The sequence below is a fragment of the Choristoneura fumiferana genome, chromosome 22 (assembly GCF_025370935.1).
Source record: "Choristoneura fumiferana chromosome 22, NRCan_CFum_1, whole genome shotgun sequence".
NCBI classification, from domain to species: domain Eukaryota; kingdom Metazoa; phylum Arthropoda; class Insecta; order Lepidoptera; family Tortricidae; genus Choristoneura; species Choristoneura fumiferana.
The window spans coordinates 9,821,743-9,845,112 of NC_133493.1; the positions used below are offsets into that span (position 1 = coordinate 9,821,743).

A 23,370-nucleotide genomic window follows, 5' to 3' on the forward strand; every position below is an offset into this window, starting at 1 on the left:
TAAGGAAGGACACAGGGTAGTTTTATCCTGGAAAATAGCATAGTTCCTGCGAGATAGCGATACACGAATTTTACGCAGACGGAGTCACGAGCAAAAGCTAGTAAAGCTAGTAAAATACTAACCTTCCCTTACCTTCCTGACCTTAGGGTCCCGACTCTGCGCATTCTAAGGGTGTTACCACACCAATCGATCGGTGTCAATGGATATAAATCGATGGCATCGTCCGATAATCGATCGGTAGGTGTTGTAATACCCTATCTCTTGTAATGCCATATACAACAGGTCTTCGTTCTTTCTTCTTTCCCTCTCAAACACATATTTATCTTCCAGCGCGTCCGACGACGCGGGCGCGTCAGAATGGCCGGAAGCGTACCTAACACCGGACCTGCTTGGGGAGGAAGCGATCCTGCTGGGCCTGGGGGCGTCCGAGCCCGACACGTGGGCGGCCGGCGCGCCCAAAGGACTCGCCAAGTGAGAACCCACTATATGCCAAAGGGCGGTCCCAGAGCGCGTAGAGTAGGGCAGTTACACAACTAACAACAAGGCAAAGCCACAGCCACCCAATGGAGGGAACTGGAGGGAAAGTACTCTTAACACTGAAGAAAGGAAAAATTAGTAAAAAAAACGTTCCTTTTTAAAAAAAAGAAACGAAACTATATTAGTCGAGATTTGTTTTTTTGTCTTTTTACGTTTACCTTCACTACCTCGTTTCTCTTAAAAAAAAACTATCTTCAGTAGTTAGACTATAGTAAAAACGTAAAAAGACAAAAAAAAAACCGAAGGAATGTATACTTTCCTTCAGATTTTAAAATGTCCATCCTGTATACGTATTTTGAAAATATAGCTGGGGAGTAGTGAGGTAATAGGTAATTGATATTAGTATCGACTGAATCCGTCAAATATCATGGTGTTTAATAATATTTTTTTACAGAACTAAATAATGACATTAGTGACGTAATAGATTACGTTAGATTACGTCACTAATGGTCACTATGGTGTTCTGCTCTTGGACCGCCCCTTAGTTGTTGTGGTTTGTTTGTTCTGAGAATAGGAAGGAAAGGATTTTTAATAAACAGACGATAAATGTCATTTTAATCAATATCACTAAAAAACCTTCAAGTAGCACACGAAATAAACTTTATCACAGGGTAAAAATTATCAGAAATTACGAAAATAACCACATTTTCATACGCTATGCTGATATTTTTATTCTATTTCAATTTCTAGACTCGCAATTTAGTATTTGTGTTTTTATTGATTCACTTTTCTTAATATACTTATCACTAGTTAACACGTACACAAAAAAGCTACTTTGTTTAAATCTATTCCTCAGCCGTTTAAATATACTTATCTCTTTCCACTTAGACATAAGGTCTTCTTGACAAATAAACATTGATCGGATTGAGCTGTGCTATTTGAAGTAAATGATCTGAAACGTTATACTTAACGTGGATGTGCCTAAGGATTCCGGGAATGTTGGTGGTTTTTTTTTAGCTAGTATAAATAAGTATAAACATTTACTTTATTCATAAAATATTACATTTATTTAACAGAAACTTTGAAAAATAAGTTGACAAACAAAAAAAGTTAAAAAAATAAATAAGCTAAGTAAAAAAATATTTACTTACCTACATTTTTATGAATATTACATATTCATGTTTGGAACTTATTTACTTATAAAAACTAAACAGTGTTTTCAACGCTTACTCGCGGTATTGTAAGTCATATCCATAGTAAGATAACGACGCTAAATCCCGGGAAATTCCACTGCCTAGTCCGATTACTGCAAATAACCGACTGGACATCAGACAAAGCTTCTCTTAGGTTTTCTGTAGCGGTTGCTTCTTATCATTTTCACATTGCTTCATTTGCGAATACTCCACTACTATGAAAAATTTAGTATTTTCAATTTCGCTTCCAGAGCCATCGGGGACAGGGAAACCAAGAGGCAGGAGCATATATACGAGCTAATACTGACAGAAAAACACCACTGTTTAACAATAAGACTTATGCAAAAGGTTTGTAACTATATAATATTTACATCCTTAGATGATGATGACTTACTTCAGTAGGGGCTGCAAACCCTATTGCTCTGCTGAGGCCAGCAAGGCAAGCAGTGTCTACCCTGGATTTAACCCAACATAAACTAACGCTGCCTACCCTGGAATTAACCCAACGTAAGTCGTAAACTAATGCTGACTACCCTGGAATTAACCCAACGTCAACTAACGCTGACTACCGTTATATTAACCCAACGTCAACTAACGCCGCCTACCCTGGAATTAACTTAATCTAACCCTGCCTAACCCAACGTAAACTAGCGCCGACTGCCCTGGAATCGACCCAATGCACACCTATACCCACTATGTTTATTTTCTTACAGATGTTCGCAGAAGGCATGCTCCGATTCCCGGGCATATCTACAGCGCAGGTGTCCCGTATGTTCCCGTGCGTGGAGGAGCTATGGACTCTGCACGCGGCGTTGCTCGCTAGACTACGCGCAAGACAGCACGCGTCACCGCAAATTGCGTCAGTCGCGGACATACTGGCGGATACCTTCGCCGCGCCCGCGAGGCATCGGTTGAAGGCTGCTTACGGTGAATATAACATTTTACTACAAAGTTAAATGCCATAAACGGGACTTATGACGACACTAGAGTTATATTTATGTCGACGTTTCGACCACATGTCTGTACGTACGTTGAGAAGAAAAAATATATTAGTTTCGTCACACTTGCTCGTGAACATGCAGACTTGGTTGGAAAAAAGTACTGCATTCTAGTTTCATCTGTTTTAAGAAGCACAAATTTTACCGATTTAAATGAAAAAACAAAAACAAAAAGATAGCCTTAAACACGCACGCCTTAAGCACGGATCCACGTCTTAAACGTACCAGAGGGCTTCTAATAGACTCTGGTTCGTAATTCACTGTATACCACCCTTAAGCCGCAATGTACTATTGTCCCCCAGGCGAGTTCTGTTCGCGGCATCGGGACGCGGTGGACGTGTTCAAAGAGTGCTGCGCGCGGGAGCCGCGTCTTGCGCGCTTCATACGGAAGTGCCAGCAGAACCCGTTGCTCAGGAAAAAGGTAAGCAACAAATAATAGGATATTATAAATGCTATAGTTTGTAAGTCTGTTGGTTACCTTTTCAGGTCGAAAATGCTGAACCGATTTAGATGAAATTCGGTACTCAGATAGTTTGTCCATATCCTCCTATCCCTCGGGACGGAGTCGCGGGCACCAGCTAGTTATTTGTAAATTTAAAATGCAGCTAAACCATTATTTGTCTTAGCATTACTTTAAATAAATTATTTTAGTAATACATTACTGTGCCCTGTCTTGTATGTTTTGGATTTTTGTAGTTTAAGATATTTGATAACAACATACCTAACACGCTGTTAAGTTGGGTGCCCGAAATGAGAGACCGGTTGGTTTTTTGGACTTTTTACTTCGAAGCCGATTGCAATGGAACAGTGACAAACAAACTTAAAAACCTTATTTATATTGATGCGCGATACTAGCGCCACCACATTTTGTGTTTTATATTGTAACTGCTGAGGTTCATGAATGTCAATGGGCATCGATCATTTTGATTAATTAGCAAGCTATCTAGTTCAGCAGATGAACTATAGATGGCGATGTATCGAACACACGCATAAACTATTTTATTTCCTTTAGCTTCAAGTGTAATTTTGTTTGAACATTCAACTGTCGTGAGACTCGCTCATGGTAAAATGGATAACCGTGCCGTTACCGGAGGAAGTGCTACGAATTAGTCAGAAACATGTTGAGCTATATTCGATTAAAGATGTGAACTGTCCGTTTATTACAGAATGTTATTTTGTTTGGTTGCAGGGCGTACCGGAGTGTGTGTTGTTCGTAGCGCAGAGGCTAACCAAATACCCGCTGTTGTTGGAGCCGCTGCTGAAAACGGCCGGCGACGACATAAATGAGCGGGAGCTGTTGCAGAAAGCTCTCTGCGGCGTCAAGGTGAGTGTGTATAACATATACGTCCCACCGCTGGGCACGGACAGAATGAGAAGACATACCGTAAGGTCGGGGTACTTTGACCCGTTGGAGGGTAACTTTGGCCCATATGAAAACCACAGTAAAGAAGGGTCCAATAAAAACATAAAAACGTGACCGATCAATTAATTACCAACCACATGGCAAAGAGCTTCTGAAAGTAATAATAAAACCAGGACCGAGTTAATAATTACGGTATAGTCACTTAATTATTTACCATTGATTGACCTATTCATGATATAAGTATTAGTGGACGGCGGTGATTGCTTCCCATCAGTTAACAAGTTAATATGTTATCATTTTGTTTAGGAAATCCTAGTCGATGTGGACAACCAGGTGGCAGCCAAAGAGCGGGAGGACAGGAAGCTCGAGATATATCATCGGATCGACGCCAAATCGTTTGCCAACTTTAAGGGACGCAAGTTCAAGAAAAGTGACATCCTGCAAGGGAATAGGATACTCAAGTAAGTGAAAGCTGTAGCCGCTCTTAGTGTGGCCACATACAGCGGGGGTAGGAAAACCTTCGTCAGTTATTAAATTGATTCCTTTACATTACAAAGTCAGAGACTCTTAGTACGTTTTGAAACCAAAGTACGAAGTAGACAAGTGCATATCAAATTATACTTACTTGACATGATAACAAGGGTCGAAATAGTATACACCTCTAACATATATCTAGTTTCATATCAATACAAAACCTTTTTAATAAACAACTTCGTAAAAGTTTCAATCAAATAATGTTCTTTTTGATTGACAGTGTTTGTCAGTGCCAAGGTGTAGTGGTAGGGTTGCTATGGTCACCTGATTATGTTTAGCAGGTTGACAGGTTGACGCAGTATGTCCTACTCAATCGGTAAAGCAGGATGACGAACCTTTTTTTTACTCCGACTGTACATGCGGAATTCCGATTCGGAATTAACTTGAAAAACGAGACACTTTTTTTATTAGGTTCGAAGGCGTGGCGACACTGATGCAGGGTCGCAGCAAGATGCAGACGCTGTTAGTGATCGTGCTGACAGACGTATTGTTCTTTCTGCACGACAACAATAACAAATACACATTCTTCACGCCCGACAACAAGGTAGACGAGCTTTTATGATCCTTACTATGAACTCCTTTCTGCTGACCAAGCACCCCAGGATGCTCATAACGCGCTATTGCCTTCCACATCGTCCTTATGCCATGACTCCTATACTTCTGGAATACCCTCAGGCATTTATCTGAATATCGAAAATTAAAATATAGATAGTTAAAATATCGACGGTCTAAATATCGAACTTAACCTAACCTAACCTACTTTCGATATTTTGACCGTCGACTTTTTAACATTAGACGCTCGCTAGCTTAGATTATATTTTATGCATGTAATATTTCTCTCTCATGTAAGTGAAATATTGTTATTCTTATGAGAAATAAAGATCTTTAAACCGAGATATACAGCATAGGACGTCTACCAATGAGATTGACGGATGACCTGGACCTACCACAAATGTTACAGGTGCTGAAATTCTACGTAAATTGTGACTTTTTTGTATAAGAAAGTTAACAATTGTGTCGTTTTGTACAGTCACCAGCACCAATATCTGACAAAACAAGCATGCATAAATATCTGATACGACTCTATTTCTAGGGCCGGAAGGACGTGTCAGATATTTTTGCACGCTCCTCTGTGGCAGATATTAATGCTGGTGACTGTAGCACTTGTATTTTTTGTGGTACAGTGGCCTGGATAAAACCGCGAGTTCACGGTGGATGCAGGCCGCTTCCAACCGAAGCGACTTGAGGTCTATGAGGGAGGCCTATGTCCACCAGTGGACGCCCTATGGCTGATAAGATAACGAGTTGATGATGATGAAATTTGTTCAGTAGCATATGCTTGAAAGAGTTTTGTTTAGTGTTGACCAAGTAGTCGTAGTAATAGTATATGTTGTCTCGTGCAGACGGGGGTAGTGTCCCTAGTGAAGCTGCTGGTGCGGGAGAAGGCGGGCGCGGAGGGCCGCGGGCTGTACCTGATCTGCAGCGGGCCCGCCGAGCCAGAGATGTTCGAGCTGAGGGTCCACCGCCCGAAGGACATACACTCCTGGATACACAACGTCAGGTCAGTCGCCTAAACAGGTTGTCCTGTTTTCTATCTTCGTCCATGGTGCACATACACCATAGAACTAATAAAAAAAATTAAAAGTGAAAACGTTGACTGCTAGATATCCTTTAAAGGGATAAGTTTGTCTGTAAATTTAATATAATTCTGTCATCATTCTTACCAGAATAATGGACTGAACTGACGCCAGAGTGAGCGTATAACCGATGTCATAAATATGTACATATATACCGTGTTTTACTTGATTTGCGTTAACTTCGTCAAACGGTTTAGTTCATTATTTTGAAACAGAAAAAATTTTTTTTTCGATATCTACGAATTTTCAGCTTATTATCTCTTATTGCGAAGTCAACTTCTAATACGGCTGGGTTATTACACCTGTCGAAAAACTCATCGTAAAAATGGTTGTAAAAATTTACGCGGCCACCACCCTGGTACAGTCATCAGCACCAATATCTGACACAACAAAGTGTGCACAAATAATAATAATAAAATGTATTTATTGACCATAAAAATAAATTCAACGATACAAGAGAAGCAGTGATCCCCACACTAGGCACAGGCTGTATTGTGGAGATTCAGATCTTAGAGAATTAACAGAGAGTGTGGCTCTTAATTCAGTAATATTTATTCTGGTTCATTTAACGTGTAGGTAAACTAAATTTTTAATTGATATTAAATATCTGAAAAGACTCTATTTCTAGGATCGGTAGAACGTGTCAGATATTTTTCCACGCTCCGCTGTGGCAGATATTAATGCAGGTGCAAGATTTATTTTCCTCAAATGTATTCTGGAATTAGAAAGTAAAATTTCCGATGTTTATTTAACCCGATTGTTAAAGATTGTTAATCAAAACCTTTTATACCACATAATTGTAATAACCTATATGACTATGACTAAAGTCAGTCAACCTTTTAACAGGTTAGCGGTGTCCCAATGTCCGTCGGAAGTGGAGGAATCCGAGGCGGGGTCACTGGCCTCTGCGGAAGAGAGACAACGCGCGCTCGACGCGAGATACGAGAGCATAAGACTGATCACTGGTGAGTGAAATGGCATTATTGTCCCTGTGCAAGGCTCATGTTGGGTTGAGCGAGATGAACTTTTTACATTATACTCGACAGTTAATCTAGTAAATGATTTTTTTTTAATTAGATTTAACTATAATCTTTTTTTAACTCATGTATGTTATCACACGTGCTCCACAGCTACATCTGTGCGATATATTTTACACATGAAATGACATGAATATGTTACATATCTCACGATTTATGTTGAAGTGGAGGAGGGCGGAGTCTGCATGAGATTACAAATGTGTCGCATAGATGTACCTGGCGTGTATGTATGGTGACGGAGAAACAAGGTCAAAAAAGGTCATTAGTTTATTGTCAGGGATCACCGTAAAATAACAGCTGAATGAAGCAAGTTTCTGGTTGGATGATTACTATAAAGTAAGAATGGGTATAAGCTCTAACATTAATCTTCGAGTTTAGCTCAATGTATTTTACTATAAAAATATGTATATTTTACTTGTATTTTGACTAAGTACCTACTTAGTTTCCAATCAGTAGTAAAATATAACATAGCTATAGATGTAGTGATTAAAGTTTTTACACAGAACAAGTAAAAATCAATCTTATATCAATGTAATAAAATTTTGACATGGGAAACTTTTGTGACATAACGTAAAATTGTACAAAAAGTAGCATAATACTAGTAGTTTTAATGATAGAATGCTTACGTATGACTTTTATTGGACAGATGAGACTCCCTGGTGGCAAATAGAAGGTGATTTTAACACTCTCAGTGGTTGCATGGTTGCATGTCAAATGTTTTCAGTTGGAACCGTTTATAGCCGTTTATACCTGTTAGAACGACAATACAATATTTTTATTCCAGTGAATCACACATTTCACCAGCAGTTGGCGTGCAAAATTTACATTTTTGGCTTTAGTTGGATGGTGTGGCAACTAAAAAAAACTTTTTACTAATCACACTAACAAACGAGTAATAATTACGTCGACGGTTTGACCACATTACAGTGATAGTGGTCACAAGTACACTCAACTACTAATGTGGTCGAAGTGATATGTCCCGATTGTGGCAGTACATATTTAATTTTAAAATGTCAACTCAAATATAAATGTATTGCCTAAGTACTTTACGTACCCGATGTTACGCCGATTTGTATGTACAACGTGTGACTTCCATAAGAACATATATTTTAAGGGCTGAAAGAATGAACGTAAATGAGTATTTCTAGTTAAAAAAAAATTTTTTTTTCATACAAATTATTTCGGCACGCTATGTATCGTTAACCAAGCTAATAACTGACACTAACATTTGCTGCCTCTCTGAAACGTCAAATAAATGTTTGCATTACATTGCTGCTCGAGAAAAAAAAAAGTCTCCATTACTAAAGGTAATTGTTATATTTCTTCGATAAAACTGTTCTCAATAGTTAAAGCTATCGTTAATTAAAATTTATATTATTATGGATGTCACACGTTGTACAAATCAGGTGTTACTGGTTTTAAATATAGTCACGAATAACGTTTATTGGTTCAAACGTTACCTTCCTTATAAAGTCGCTCTAAACGGTTCTGACTGTACTTACTTTCATCCTTGACGGTTCGGTTTGGATCAAAAAGGCAATGTAAAAAATGTAGATGGGCCTTAAAATGTATACCGGTAAAAAAAAAAAATTCTAGTGTAAATTAGCTTTTGATAGATATATGTAGATATATTTTTTACTAAGAAATATTTTTTTGCGTAATATTTTTGCATTGGAAAACAAATTAAGTATTCCTCAGTAGTTTCTATTTTTGGTACAGTCAAGATCATAAATATATTTATGTTACCAAGATGTCAAAAAATGTCTATATACCTTTATGCCACTAATCATAAGGTCGACGTATACATATATTTGACGCTATGCTTGTATATTTATGCCCTCGACTGCACATAAATAAATAGCATACATTACTGCTTTAGGATCCCGCTTGTCAATTATATTCTAGATCTATTTATATTTTTCATTAGATTTACTAGTGGATTAAGCAGATTAAGGGGCTGTTTCACCGTCCATTGATTAATTCTCTTTGAGGGATAAATGTGATGCCGTCTTCGTCTATTTGAACAAAGCAAACAGAGAAGGCATCACATCTACCCGTCAAATAAATTGAATCAATGGATGGTGAAAAGGGGGGGTACTTAATAGTTTATTTTTGTTTTTTATAATTATTAATTTTAATTTAATTACGTTTAGTTAATTTGTATCTTAACGTAATGCATATATTTTGTATATATAACAGTAAAAACGTTGCTATAAAATAAATCAATAATCTGTTTTTGTTTTTATATGCTTAAACATGATTCTATAATTAACTAATTCTGCTTGCCGAGGCTTTTACCAAGTTTTTTGTAAAAATAAATATATGTATAAAATAAGAAAGGCATGTAGCATCCATACGGAATAGACACAGGGCCCAAAAATTATAATGCCGTGTCTAAACATTCTTTGTCTCCAGCTCAGTTCCAAAATTACAGTGATGGCAATATATATTCGTGCACCTCGCACTGCGTATTTTTTACAATTTGAACGACAAATTATTATGTCCGGTTTAAATTGCAAGAAAAATCGTGCAACTGACATTTTGCATTACATTTCAAGGCCGATTTTTCTCGCAAGTCTAACTTGGACTTTACACTGTTAAAAGATGCCCTATGAAGGAATATCTCTGTTTCACTTTTTCTTTAAAATTGAAATTCACAGAAGCGTTGAGGGTTAAAGATAGAGAGCACGCGACGCTTCTAGAAGAGAAAATGGCTCTGCATATGAAAATGGTGGGGCACACGGGCACATCTACGCTGGACGTGCCTAGTACGGGTAAGTCTTAAAGCGCTTCGTGTAATCTTTATAATGCGGAACCCAAAATGACGAGTAGATATGAATATACTACACGTCATAAGATAATAAAATCCGGTCTAGCGCGAAGCGGTGTTATGGAAAGAAGTAAAACTTAGTAATTTTTCTGTGAGCGGCTATTTAATGAACTTAAACAGGGTCTTAGTCAGTCTGATGTTTAGAAATGTACGAAATGTAAATGAAAAAAAAAAACAAATGTTTTTGCAGTGCAAACGTTCGGTACCAAGGTTCGATGTATAATACAAAAAAAACGTGCAGGACAATGCCCTGTAAACCCAGCGTTATGTTGATTTGTTGACAGGCGCGAACGCGGTGTTCCCGGGCGGGCTGGTGTTCCCGGACTACGTGCGTCTCGCGGCGCCCTCGCCCGACACGCATGCGCTCTGGCAGGAAGTCTGCAGGGTCGTCAAAGTAAGTTTCTATCAGTTTTTTCACGCGTTGCGCGGCATTTCATGCGTTGTATAGCATCGTAATACGGTGTATTGTATCATGTTTGCCACCCACTTTTTTACAGGGTTTCTGTGTTAAACTGGTCGGTGCAAGTATCGTGAAGTTCATTTGACAACTTTGACATTTGGGGGCGTCCATTAATTATGTGAGGTCTTTAAGGGGGGGAGGGGGTCAAGTAAAATCTTTCCAAATCTCACTTGGGGGAGAGGGGGGATTTTAACAAATATCACGTATTTTTTTTTTCAATAGAAAACCGTGTAAAATTGCGTGAAAGTAAAGTTTTATAATTTAAGTTGAAATTTTTATTATTTAATTTTATCACAGTGATTTTAAACTACGGCAATATTCTCAAATCACAAATACTAGTCTTTGCTAGTGGTAACATTAATAGAACATTTTTTTTTTCTTTTTTAAATCTAACGGGTTAACAGCCAAAACACATTTCACAAAATCTCACGTGAGATTTAGAGAGGGGGAGGGAGTTAAGGAAAATCTTACGAAATCTCACCAGGGAGGGCGGGGGAGTCTAAAAAATGTCTCACGTAATTTATGAACGGCCCCTTTGTGTCACGTTTGTGATTATTGGTTAAATAACTAAATTAGTCAATCGCAAGCGCGACTGTAACTTTAAATGGATCTCTCGATGCTAACACCATAAGCGTACAGCTCGAGTATTTCGCTAAAGGAGTGTAATGCTTGCACTAGAAGGAGACTTGTATACGGCTCATGATAAGACTTGTGGGTGACATGACCTATTTATAACACATCAACGTCCCACCATCGATTCCAGGACGCGTTAGAAGCGTCAAGCGGCGTGTGGAGCGGCGGCGGCGCACTCGGCCGCAGCACCAGCTCGGCTGGGGAGCGGCATTCATGTGTTTACGAGAGCCCCGCGCTGCCGAGACGAGCTGACACATTCGCGGGTTTCGATGCCACTACCAACAGACACAGAGGTACAGTATCTCTTATTTAAATATGCTGAAATCAGCGGGGGACTCAAAATACTGCCTTGAGGTACCCAAAAAGTGATTTCATTTAACTCATACTGTAATCATTAATTTCAAAGCAATGCTTCCGGTAAGATAAGTAGTGTAGTTATGTATTCAGATTAGCACTACACTTATACCTAATTTCTATTTTTTTTATGAAAAAATAATTTGTGACTGTGTCCAAAGCCTTTGCGAGGCCATGAAAGTTTTCGACACTAACTTTATTTTGAACACAGTGCTAGTTAAACATGTGGATCATGTTGAAAATTCTTTTGTCCAGGCGTCAACTTACGGTTATCAACGGACACGCCGGAAGAAGCCGAAGCGGAGTCGGAGACGCACGAGCGGCCCCGAGCGTACGAACAGACGGGAGGCGACGCCGCGCTCAAGTTGCAACACGCTGTCTACACGCTCACTTGCATCGTGTGGCAACAGCTCACCACCATACACAGGTACAGGATTACACATGCATTCACGTCAAAAACCGACCAATCATCATCATAGCGGCCTTTAAGTCTCCGAACTTAGGCCTCCTCTTCATTTCTCCACGCCTGACGATCCATTACCATTACCAACGAGTTGCGAGTGTTGGGGCGAGGTCTCATTTTTGCCTGACATTTGTAGTTTGTATCGTCATCATCATTATTGCAGCCTGGAAGCGCAAGTGATGGCGTGGCGAGCGGCGCCGGGCGGCGCGGCGCGCGGGCACGAGGCGCAGCTGGAGGAACTGAGGCATCTACAGGCGCGGCTCACGGCTGACCGCGCAGCCTGGGAACACAGCCGCGCGCGGGACCACGCCGCCATCGCAGACGGTAACTAGCAGGCTGCACCAGTACTGGACACCTGCTGCTATGTTGACCACAGTGTCTATAATTCTGGCCACACAATAATTCTTAAATGCAATAAAGAATACACGCATGTTTAGAACAAAATGTTGTTAGGATGAGCGCTCTTCATGGAAGATGCGCTTGGACACATATCCTTTCATCCGTACTTTATTAATTAACAAATAGAGAAACCGCGGCAGCAACCTTCCAAATTTATATGAACTGTAACTGATGATGATGTTATCACAGAAAAGCGGCAACTGCAAGCGGCGCGCGAGGAGTTGGCGGAGCAGCAGAAAGACGTCGAACAACAACGCGAGCGGCTGTACCGCCGGCTGGAGAGATTGCAGCAGCATGGTAAGAAGATTTTTATTTTATTCGATAAGATTAAAGCTAGAATACATTGAAAAAAAAAATAGTTATATATTGTATGTAAAGGAATCTAACCAGATGCCTTATTGTCTAACGCAGGGTTTCCCAAACTTTTTAGCTTGCGTCACAATTATAGGCTTAGTATTTCGTCACGGCGCCCTTCCCGCTACGGAGACTAGCTAGTTTAAATAAGCAATGATGATTTTCTTCAGATTGCTTAAGTTTCAGAATAAACTAAGGTCCGTTTATATCTACAGACATTGAGCGTGCCAGACACGTACCGGGACAGACACCGACAACACAGTTTATTTAAATCTGAGCGTGCCAGACAACTGCTAGGGCAGACACCGACAGACAACGTTTTATTTACATCTGAGCGTGCCTTGTCAGACATCAACAGACACCGTCGTCAGCGTCAAACAAAACGTCTGCACGGTTCCGTTGCTCTAATCACACTGCCCGGCAGGTAGCCACAGAGTATGTGGCACAGACACGTACAGACATGAACCGCACTGGCAAAATATTCTGACTGCAAATACTGGCTGCGCACGGCTCGTGTCTGTCGGCGTCTGTGCGGCCGTGTAACGATAGACATTACATACGTTAATAGACACTGTATATTATTTTGTCCACCACGGCACGTGTCTGACACGCTCAATGTCTGTAGATATAAACGGACCTTAATACTTTTTTGGTTCTATATTTGGAACTGTTCAGCTACGGCGTCTTGCTGTTCTGTATCTACATGACCGCATATAGATCTCACTAGATGACGCTGCAAGTCTGTAAAAAAGCTGTCCCCTATAGTCACGCCTAATAGTCCTGTTGAGTGTATTCAAACTCAAATTCAAAATTGTTTATAGCTTGTCTCATTACAGGCGTTAGGATGGAAAATTACAAACTAGGTATACATGTGACGCCCTGATAGGGCACGGCAATACAAGTAAACAGAGGGTGCTCATTATAATTCGAATGTATTTAGCATGCATGGAAAAGAAAAAAAGATAATCATATAGGTATCACATTAAGATTGGTTTTTTGGAATCTTTTTGTATTTTTATTTCAATTCCAAATTTTTACTTTTACGGTCATCATTTTTCTGTTTTTTCTGTGCATCTATATTTCAGTTTGTATTTCAATTTCGGTTTTACGGATGACCGTAAAAGTAAAAATTTGGAATTGAAATAAAAAATACAAAAAGATTCCAAAAACCAATCTTAATTTGATTGCTTAGAAACGATATCTCTTGTCCGGGTGAGCGGTTAGTTCCAAAGGAATGCCGAAAAAGTTTGAGGGCTTACGGCATAGATGTCGCTAGCGTCGCTGCTTAAGTGACTAAGTAAGAAACACAAGCTGAGATATGAGGTGCATAGGGAAATTCGTGTCGTACCGTTGACCATCAGTGGTGTAGCGGTATAGCACGCGGTACGGATTACCGAGGACCTGGGTTCGATTCTCAGTGATGGTCTTATTTTTCTGTTTTTTTCTGCATCTATATTTCAGTATGTATTTTCAATATAGGTATCACACTCATGAGACACATTTTAAATTTTAGCCATATATGAACTCTAAAAATTGTTTCACAGGAGGCTCTCAGGAAGAGATAGCGAGCGTCGGCACGCTGTCCCCTGACTCGAGCGTGAGCGACACCACGCGGCGGAAAGAACCGAAATGGCGGAGTGAGTGAAACTTGCCATCATAAAAAAATTTGCTAAGTGCGTGTCGGACTCGCGCACTGATTTTTCCTTACAAATTTAAAAGCTAAATGACTTTAAAAAAAACTTTAGTAATTTCTTGCGGATTAGTGGTTTTCCGACTTAAACAAATGTGTATTTTTATAGATAAAAAAGTAGACGTTTCTTTTAGGGCCAGTACAGACGGACTGCACTGCCAACTGCCGACTGCATATGTTTGTCGTAACTGCCAACTGCGCGCCTTGCACACGCATGATTCTGTTCGACACATGCTCATCGCACTGGCTGGCTCATCGGCTATTGCAGTTTCATTGCAGTCGGCACAACTGCACGCTGACTGTGATAAAAATGTATGAGCAGTCTGCAGTTGGTTACGTTGCAGCAGGGCTACTACGAAACTCGAAACTCGAAGCTCGAACTCTGAGTTTCGAGTTTCGTAGTATCCTTGCAGTTGGAATGCAGTTCGTCTGTACTGGCCCTTAGATCTTAGATTTTAGTGTTGTGATTGCATAAATTTCAAGCTTTTATTTAACTTGCAACGTATGTTTGTAACTATGTATCTTGCAAGTTGAATTTGACTCAATTGTGTAAATCTGGTGATAATGCAATAATCTGGTAGTGACATCCTCATGGTTAAGCCAGGATTGTCTCTGACGGAACTCTTCAACGGTTTATGGCATCGACTTGAATTTGGTACAGTAATGATGTTCGAATGAGCACGTACAGTCAAAAAAAAAGTACAAGCTTGTGTAAAAAATGAAGTTTTTAACAAATAACTTTTTTAAAGTGAGTATTAAGTAGCGTGTTGGGCACGCATGGCGGCCGCAGGTAACCGCGGCTCGACGGGGTCCGAGTGCTCGGCGAGCGGCGGCGGCGCGCGCGCCGTGCCCCCCCGCAGCTGCTCTCCGCGCAGAACGAGAGTCGCGCCACCGCCGCCGTCACTGTGAGTCCTTAACACACGCACACGCACGCAGACACACACGCGCGCGCCGTGCCCCCCCGCAGCTGCTCTCCGCGCAGAACGAGAGTCGCGCCACCGGCGTCACTGTGAGTCCTTAACACACGCACACGCACGCAGACACACGCGCGCGCGCCGTGCCCCCCCGCAGCTGCTCTCCGCGCAGAACGAGAGTCGCGCCACCGCCGCCGTCACTGTGAGTCCTTAACACACGCACACGCACGCAGACCACACGGCGCGCGCCGTGCCCCCCGCAGCTGCTCTCCGCGCAGAACGAAGTCGCGCCCCGTGCCGCGTCACTGTGAGTCCTTAACACACGCACACGCACGCAGACACACGCGCGCGCGCCGTGCCCCCCCCGCAGCTGCTCTCCGCGCAGAACGAGAGTCGCGCCACCGCCGCCGTCACTGTGAGTCCTTAACACACGCACACGCAGCAGACACAGCGGCGCGGCCGTGCCCCCCGCAGCTGCTCTCCGCGCAGAACGAGAGTCGCGCCACCGCCGCCGTCACTGTGAGTCCTTAACAACACGCACACGCACGCAGACACACACGCGCGCGCCGTGCCCCCCGCAGCTGCTCTCCGCGCAGAACGAGAGTCGCGCCCCGGCCGCCGTCACTGTGAGTCCTTAACACACGCCACGCACGCAGACATCACACGCGCGCGCCGTGCCCCCCGCCAGCTGCTCTCCGCGCAGAACGAGAGTCGCGCCACGGCCGCCGTCACTGTGAGTCCTTTAAACACACAGCACAACGCACGCAGACACACACGCGCGCGCCGTGCCCCCCGGCAGCTGCTCTCCGCGCAGAACGAGAGTCGCGCCACGCCGCCGTCACTGTGAGTCCTTAACACACGCACACCCGCAGAACACACGCGCGCGCCGTGCCCCCCCGCAGCTGCTCTCCGCCGCAGAACGAGAGTCGCGCCACCGCCGCCGTCACTGTGAGTCCTTAACACACGCACACGCACGCAGACACACGCGCGCGCGCCATTTTTCACTCTAAAGGTGCGGCCACATACAGTCGCTTGTTTGCAGCGTTAAATCTGGTCACGCGACCCCATTTTGAATGTGATTTTGAATTTCCCGCGACTCGAAAAAGTAGCGTCAAGTCGCCGCGTCGAGCAGCAGCGTCAAGATGGCTGCTTGCAGGAATGATCTTGATCTTGGAAGCTGATTTCTTAATCTCATTTAGTAGCAGCCGTGTCAGTGGTACAAATAAATGAAATTGGAGTGAATTAAAAAAAATAACAGTGTTTTGCCGAAATTGAAGAGGTATTTTTTTCCAGCGATTAAGTCCTACATTTTCAGCTTTATCGCTATATGTCACGTGACCAGATTTATCGCTGCAAACGAGCGACGAGCGACTGCATGTGGCCGCACGGGTAGACAGACGGACATCAACGTGATCCTATGTATAATAGTTCTGTTTTTTCTTTTCGTGGTAAGGACCCCTAAAGAAGATAGATACACAGACACGCTCAAATCGCTCACGTTTTGCATAATTTCATTTGTCATCACGTTTTTGCCATAAAATATAGTAACTACGTAAGTAAGCGTAAAAACCGGTTAGTTCTTATAAAATGCTGTGTCAGATATATATCACATGACAAATTAAAGTTACGGAAAACAATACATTTAATATGCAATTCGGGCAAACGACAGAGAACTTTTACACGAAGTATGCTATGCTCGTCATATTTCGCATCCATCCGTGATCCTTCCATATCATACCGTAACTTTAAACGGCAAAAAGACGTATACCTTGATTTGTTTTCCAGCAAATGGTAATAAAGCAGCAACTCCCGTTGAAGCTAGCCAGTGGCAAGTCCCAGCAGCCGCCGCCCGGCTACCATCGCCTACACGAGTCGCCGAGCGAGGTAATCGGACTTTACTTACTTACTTCCTTTTGACACTTGAAAAGCGAGTGTTGTCACGTATCGTTATGAGTGAAAGTCACAAAAGTTTGAAAACATTATAATGTGTAAATTGATGAACTGAAACAATTAATTTGCTCACCGGCTACCTTATGATAGCTAAGTTTATGCAAGAAAGGTGTGTTCATGCAGTTCCTCCACCTCCACACTGTAAGAACACACACAAATCACACAAACCCCCACACCCCCACAAATCACCACCACCACAACCGTTAGATGTTAGTCTAACATTTGGTAGCATGGTGAACAGTTGTGTTGCTCTGAAGATGAGCTCTAGTTGAGATCGAAACGTGTCAGTGTAATGTGGTGGTGGTGATAGATGGCTTTGTGTGATTTGTGTGTGTTCTTACAGTGTGGAGGTGGAGGAACTGCATGAACACACATTTCTTGCATAAAATTAGCTATCATAAGGTCGCGCAGGTGAGAAAAGTAATTATTTCAGTTCATTGATATGACTTCCGCAAAGTAACGCCTGATTCAATAAATTGTGTAAATTGATTTTAATTCAGTTACTTTAGTGATCATATTGCTCCGAAACAGATCAAATGGTTGGTTTTTCAGGACGTCGACTACCCAAACGTATTTTAACATCAAAATTTGCTAATATTGTGTAAGTACATAATTGGTGTCCAGTACAAAGTAGCTGTATTTTCCAAAATCACCGCTGTAAAGTTCTACCCCTGTCGTGTTAAGCCCGAATAATTGTAGTTCTATGTTTAAAATATCCTGGTCACTGCCCCTAAAAGGTATTACAGATCTATTGAATAGTGTTTTGTCATCTTATTTTGTCGGAAAGGTCAACCTTGCATTCTCAACTAGCTTACTGGGAGTCCGCCGGTCCGCTCGCAGTGGAAACTATACTTGGTTTGGATAGGTATTTAACTAAATGTAAACAAAACAACGTCAATTGGTGTTTTAAATATTGAAATTCTCCCATAAACTATGTAAAGCATTTACATTTCTGTATTGAAGTACACTAGTCTGTCAATGATAGATTAGTAAAATACTGTATAAAAACCTTGAATGTATCAAATCTGGCAGCTGAAGTTTGTTTACATTTAGTTAACTACCTATCCAAATCAAGTATAGGCTTTAGGCTCCGTCCAGAGATGTGCAAGAAATATGTTTTTCTTCCAACTATGCTTTAATTTCATCATAAACGCACTAAATACCCAGCACAAAGTGGGACTTTTCTGCTCAAGAGCAGAAAAAATGTATGAAAATCCTTTATTGCATTGTTTTACATTGTTTTTTAATTGCACCACCAAAGAGGTAACACAAGTATTTTTGCTATAAAATTAGCCTGCATAGCTGTGCTGCATAGTGTAAAAAAATCTAGTGTTAGGTTGCTCAACCTAACGGTCTTAAGAAATTTGACAGATTACGTGCAAAAAATTGTTGCTACCAATCCTACCAAAAACAGTAAGTAGCCGTATATTAAAAAAAACTTTGTGTGTTTGGTTGACCAACCTGGCGCCCATCCGAAATTTGACAGATCGCGGGTAAAAAAATATCTGCTACTGGCGACTAACTCTGCAAAAAAAAAGTAAGAAATGCGAATGTAAACTTACAAAAATGGAATCATCGAGTGCTAGTGACATTACTTTCCTATTAATTGTTTAGCATGAGTTTTTTTTTCGTCTACTATTCCTGTAATAGTTGAAAGAAAAGCAGATTATGCGCCTCTCATTAAGTAATTTATATTGCCCTGGTGCTTTTTAAAGCCCTCGCTGACACGGGCTCCAAATCGGCACTCGGTGCAATAATAAATAACTTTCTGCTTGGTGCAACAATCTACTATTTCATTAATTAATAGACGCTTTATTTACCTGGACCGCTCCGCGCAGCTGTTTTTACTGAAGGTAATTGTGAAAGCAAGATAAATACGACTGATCCGAAAAAATACGATGGAAAAACATCACTCGATCTGTACAGTTGAAGCGATAATGAAGCTTACGTGTAGTCGGTAGTAGGTACTTGGAAAAAAAATAACATGCATACTTAACTAAAAAGCTACAGCTCCAAATAAATAAAAATATATAATTCAGTTGCCGCTTCAACTGTATTTTTTTTCTAAAGTATATTTTCTTTGGCTTAAAAAAATGTTGTTGTATCAGTCGGGATTTTGAATATAAGCAATTTATTCGGGTTCATTGGAAATATTACGAAACAACAAATAACAATTGGCTTTAATATCTGCACTGCGATTGGCTGTTAGTTGCGTACAACTCAAGGTCTGTATTTACAGTTGATTCTTGAAATTATTTACTGAGACTTTAAATTTTCAAAGTCGCAGTAATAGAGCGACGCGATAAGAATGTTCTTAACTTCCTAACGCCCAGAGTCCTTTATAAAGGACTTATTGTAATTTAAATCAAACTATCATACATGACATAAGTTATGTTCATAAATCAAAAATTTTACATGGGCGTCAGGGGCATAAATATAAAATTGACACTAGAATGTGACTCAGTGATACTCAATCTAGTCTACATATGATTCAAAATTAGTTTAATCACAAAAAGTACTAGAGTACCTAGGGTACCATTTAATTTTAATACCATTTTTTTATCAACTTTAAAATTTATATTTTAGTTTAGAAATAGATCAATAGTCAATTGTTTTGGCTGATAAGAGACGTCACGTACACTATCACTTATACTAAACAGTCTATAGGGAGTCTTATTTTGTCCATAAAAATTATGTTTACTTGGTGTTCTCTAAAATCCTATTTGAAATGAAATGAAATTGAAATGAAATTATTTATTTCGCAGGATTTTCCGTGACTGAATTTCTTTGCGCGTATAATATACCGCATATGTAGAACGAAACTAAAGAGAAAGAAAGAAATAAATACATTTATTCACAGCACAACAATAGACAACACTACACAAGACACAACAATTTTATTAAGTAGGGTAGTATAGATAGGTAGTACTTAATATGGTATGTGTCATTGTGCTTGTGAATCGGAGACTAGGTCAGCATAATGCTGAGACGTTAAGAACGCCCCAGCGCTGATTTTCAGCCAGCACCGTCGGTGACCCTCTGACCGCTGTAAAAATATACTACACACTATTAACGATACATATAAAACTACATGAATTTATAATCATTTACATTTTAAATACATTTTTAATACGTAAACAAAATTATTAGAGCATTTATACAGTGAACACACTTGCCAAGTATACATCCTTACGCGGGCTTAAACGAAAAAAATAAATTAAAAATAACCGAAAGAAAAAAGATGCTTTGTGAAATAGTGCTGGAAAGGAGAGGAACTAGGACTTCTGAAATGATAACAAATAGCTTTTTTTTTTTTTTTTTTTTTTATTCGATTGGATGGCAAACGAGCAAGTGGGTCTCCTGATGGTAAGAGATCACCACCGCCCATAACCATTGCAACACCAGGGGTATTGCAGACGCGTTGCCAACCTGGAGGCCTAAGATAGGATACCTCACGTGCCAGTAATTTCACCGGCTGTCTTACTCTCCACGCCGAAACACAACAGTGCAAGCACTGCTGCTTCGCGGCAGGATTAGCGAGCAAGATGGTAGTAGCAATCCGGGCGGACCTTGCACAAGGTCCTACTACCTGCAAAAAGCCTTTAAGCTTTCGCCCAATGGTTTACCTGCTAGTCACTCCTAGGATGGGAGGGGGGATATCATTCCAGCACTTAGACGCCGCAAACCTGAAACTGACACAATTCAAAATGTTCTCATTTTAAAACTCAATCATGTTTTGTTTTATACAAAGTTCATTTTAGTAATGTGAATATTTCGAATTGTGTCGGTTTCATTCTAAAGGTGCGATACATACATTACATACACATAGTTTCTATCTCTGCGTAATAAGTATGTTTCATAACTTCATTTGTATAATTTGTCTGTTCATTGTAAACTTTATGTATCTGTGCTCGTGGTTACCAAACTGTCTAATACGGACCTGAGCTTCTTTTCTCTTTCTCACGTAGATACAACCATTTTGTCTGTTCAGCTTTTAATGTCATAGTTACTTCTAGATGCACTGCGTCTCTGTTGTTACGAAAAACAAACAAGGGCTTGAAACCGATACCGAAAATACCGGTATTTTTTGGTACTGGTGTTTGTAAGCGGTAAAAAATACCAGTATGTACTGCTTTGGTACCAGTATTTTTTCTTACTGGTAATAGAAAGTGGTACCAAAAATATCGGTATGTATTGCATTGGTACCGGTAGTTTTTTTACAGATACTTAAAAGTGATACTTCATATACCTGTATGTACTGCTTGCTTTGGTATCGATATTTCTCTTCCTGGTAGGTACTTGAAAAGAGATACCAAAAATAGCAACCTTGCCAGTACCATTAAGTGCCGGTATTTTTGGTACCGGATTTAAGCCCAAAAAAAAAGCGCCGTTACTGGGAATCCGAAAGTTTTGCTCGTATTTGTCGGTGTCCTAGTTTAACAAATATTCAAGAATGCGGATGTCTATGGCGTAAAAAACGGCCAAATTGTACGAATCAGTGTCTTGCAGACTTCTTTATTTACGCGTGTTGTGAGGTCCTTACTTTTTGTCAAATTTCACGATTCGGGACATGGCGGGTTGATCGCCGATTAAAAATGATCGCGTAGAAAAGCTAACTTATGTTGTCTGACGTTGTCTAATGTTACAGCATGCCGGTTTAGTGGTGCACCACACGCGCACTGGCAGTTCGCCCGCGCCGTTGACTTCGCAGCCGCAAAACAACAATAAAGCCACCAGGTGAGGGTTAAAGAAAAAAAGTGGTTGCCTGGAAGAAAACGCTCTAGAGCGATAAGGCCGCTTGTTGATAAGCTTGTAATTATTTTCTCTTTGTAGCTGTTATGATACATGACCACAGCTCGTTACTAAACTTCAACCAAATCCGGCCACTTTAGAGTTAAGGACTAACAAAAATACATACACTCATAAACATTATTTATAACCCAGACCAGCCCAGAGAACTTGACTACGAAGCTTGAGGTCCCAGGTTCGAACCCTGTCGGGGAAGATATTTGTACGAAATAAGAATGCTTGTTCTCGAGTCTTGGGTTTTTAATAAGTTCCGTTACCTAGTACCCATAACACAAGCTTTGCTTACATTTAGACTAGGTCAATTTGCGTCAACTGTCCCGTGATATTTATTTATTATTATTTTATTACTTATAATCAAAGTAGGATAAACAGTTCCATTTCTTATGATTGGTTATGTGGAGTCTTTTTGTATTTTTTATTTCAACTCCAAATTTGTTTCTTTTACGGTCATCCCGTAAAACCATATCGACAATACAAACTGAGACATGGATGCACAGAAAAAGAGACCAGCGCTGGGAAGCAACCTGAGATATGTGTGCATAGGAGAAATTCGTGTCGGTACTCCTGTCCAGTGGTGGTGTAGGGGTATGGCATGAAGCACGGAATGCTGAGGACGTGGGTTCGATTCCCAGCACTTGTCTCTTTTTCTGGTTTTTCTGTGCATCCATGTCTCAGTTTGTATTTTCGAGTTCCATTTATGTCAGCGACACTTACCCCCTGTTTCAACACTCATTGATTAATTTAATACGTCAGACATATTATGTGATGCCGTGGCTGTTTGCTTTCTCCGAATAAACAGAGACGACATGACATTTACCTGTTAAAATTTATCAATGAGTGGTGAAACATACCCTTAATTCCCTCCTTCTATCCAGGACAAACACGTACCCGAAGCTGCCGGACAAGTTCCGCGTGCGAAGCCCCGAGAGCCCGGCGACGCCCCCGTGCCCCCCGAGGAGGAGGTCATCTACTTCTGACCCCCGCGGCCGCCGCGCCGCCGCGCGCCGCCGCCCGCCGAGCCCGCCCTCGATCGCTCCTGAGGCTGCCGGCTGGCCTAGCCGCCACATATACCCTACTATAAGCCACGTGAGATCATGCTTTACTGATCAGGTGTCTTTTCAGAGATGTTTATGTCACCTTAAGTTATCCACACAAGTCACTACGAGTCACGTGAGATCATGACGCTTTACTGATCAGATGTCATAAGACCAATGTTTATGTCACTGTGTTTTTACTTTAAGGTAGCCACACGAATACAGACACTACTCTGTCACT

General features: G+C 41.0%; 1 protein-coding gene and 1 pseudogene across 10 annotated transcripts in view; both read left to right on the plus strand.

The window, feature by feature from the left end:
* The window catches only part of LOC141440309 (uncharacterized), a 50,238-nt gene extending 34,841 nt beyond the window's left edge, over positions 1-15,397 (plus strand). For 5 of the 10 annotated variants that reach the window (XM_074104781.1, XM_074104785.1, XM_074104791.1 and 2 more), the window contains 18 exons: positions 331-471; positions 1,901-2,018; positions 2,384-2,597; positions 2,971-3,089; positions 3,858-3,992; positions 4,338-4,492; positions 4,977-5,109; positions 5,969-6,126; positions 7,049-7,167; positions 7,886-7,912; positions 9,900-10,013; positions 10,354-10,463; positions 11,293-11,455; positions 11,772-11,943; positions 12,143-12,303; positions 12,568-12,675; positions 14,277-14,369; positions 15,213-15,396. In XM_074104781.1, coding sequence (XP_073960882.1) covers positions 331-471; positions 1,901-2,018; positions 2,384-2,597; positions 2,971-3,089; positions 3,858-3,992; positions 4,338-4,492; positions 4,977-5,109; positions 5,969-6,126; positions 7,049-7,167; positions 7,886-7,912; positions 9,900-10,013; positions 10,354-10,463; positions 11,293-11,455; positions 11,772-11,943; positions 12,143-12,303; positions 12,568-12,675; positions 14,277-14,369; positions 15,213-15,331 — 2,359 coding nt within the window. In that variant the 3' untranslated portion in view covers positions 15,332-15,396. Of the gene's footprint in view, positions 1-330; positions 472-1,900; positions 2,019-2,383; positions 2,598-2,970; positions 3,090-3,857; positions 3,993-4,337; positions 4,493-4,976; positions 5,110-5,968; positions 6,127-7,048; positions 7,168-7,885; positions 7,913-9,899; positions 10,014-10,353; positions 10,464-11,292; positions 11,456-11,771; positions 11,944-12,142; positions 12,304-12,567; positions 12,676-14,276; positions 14,370-15,212 lie in introns of all 10 variants that reach the window. The other 5 variants (XM_074104783.1, XM_074104788.1, XM_074104782.1 and 2 more) reach the window with 4 other exon arrangements.
* Positions 15,398-15,655: 258 nt separating this feature from the next.
* LOC141440215 (uncharacterized) lies at positions 15,656-23,160 on the plus strand (annotated as a pseudogene).
* The last annotated feature ends 210 nt before the right edge of the window (positions 23,161-23,370 follow it).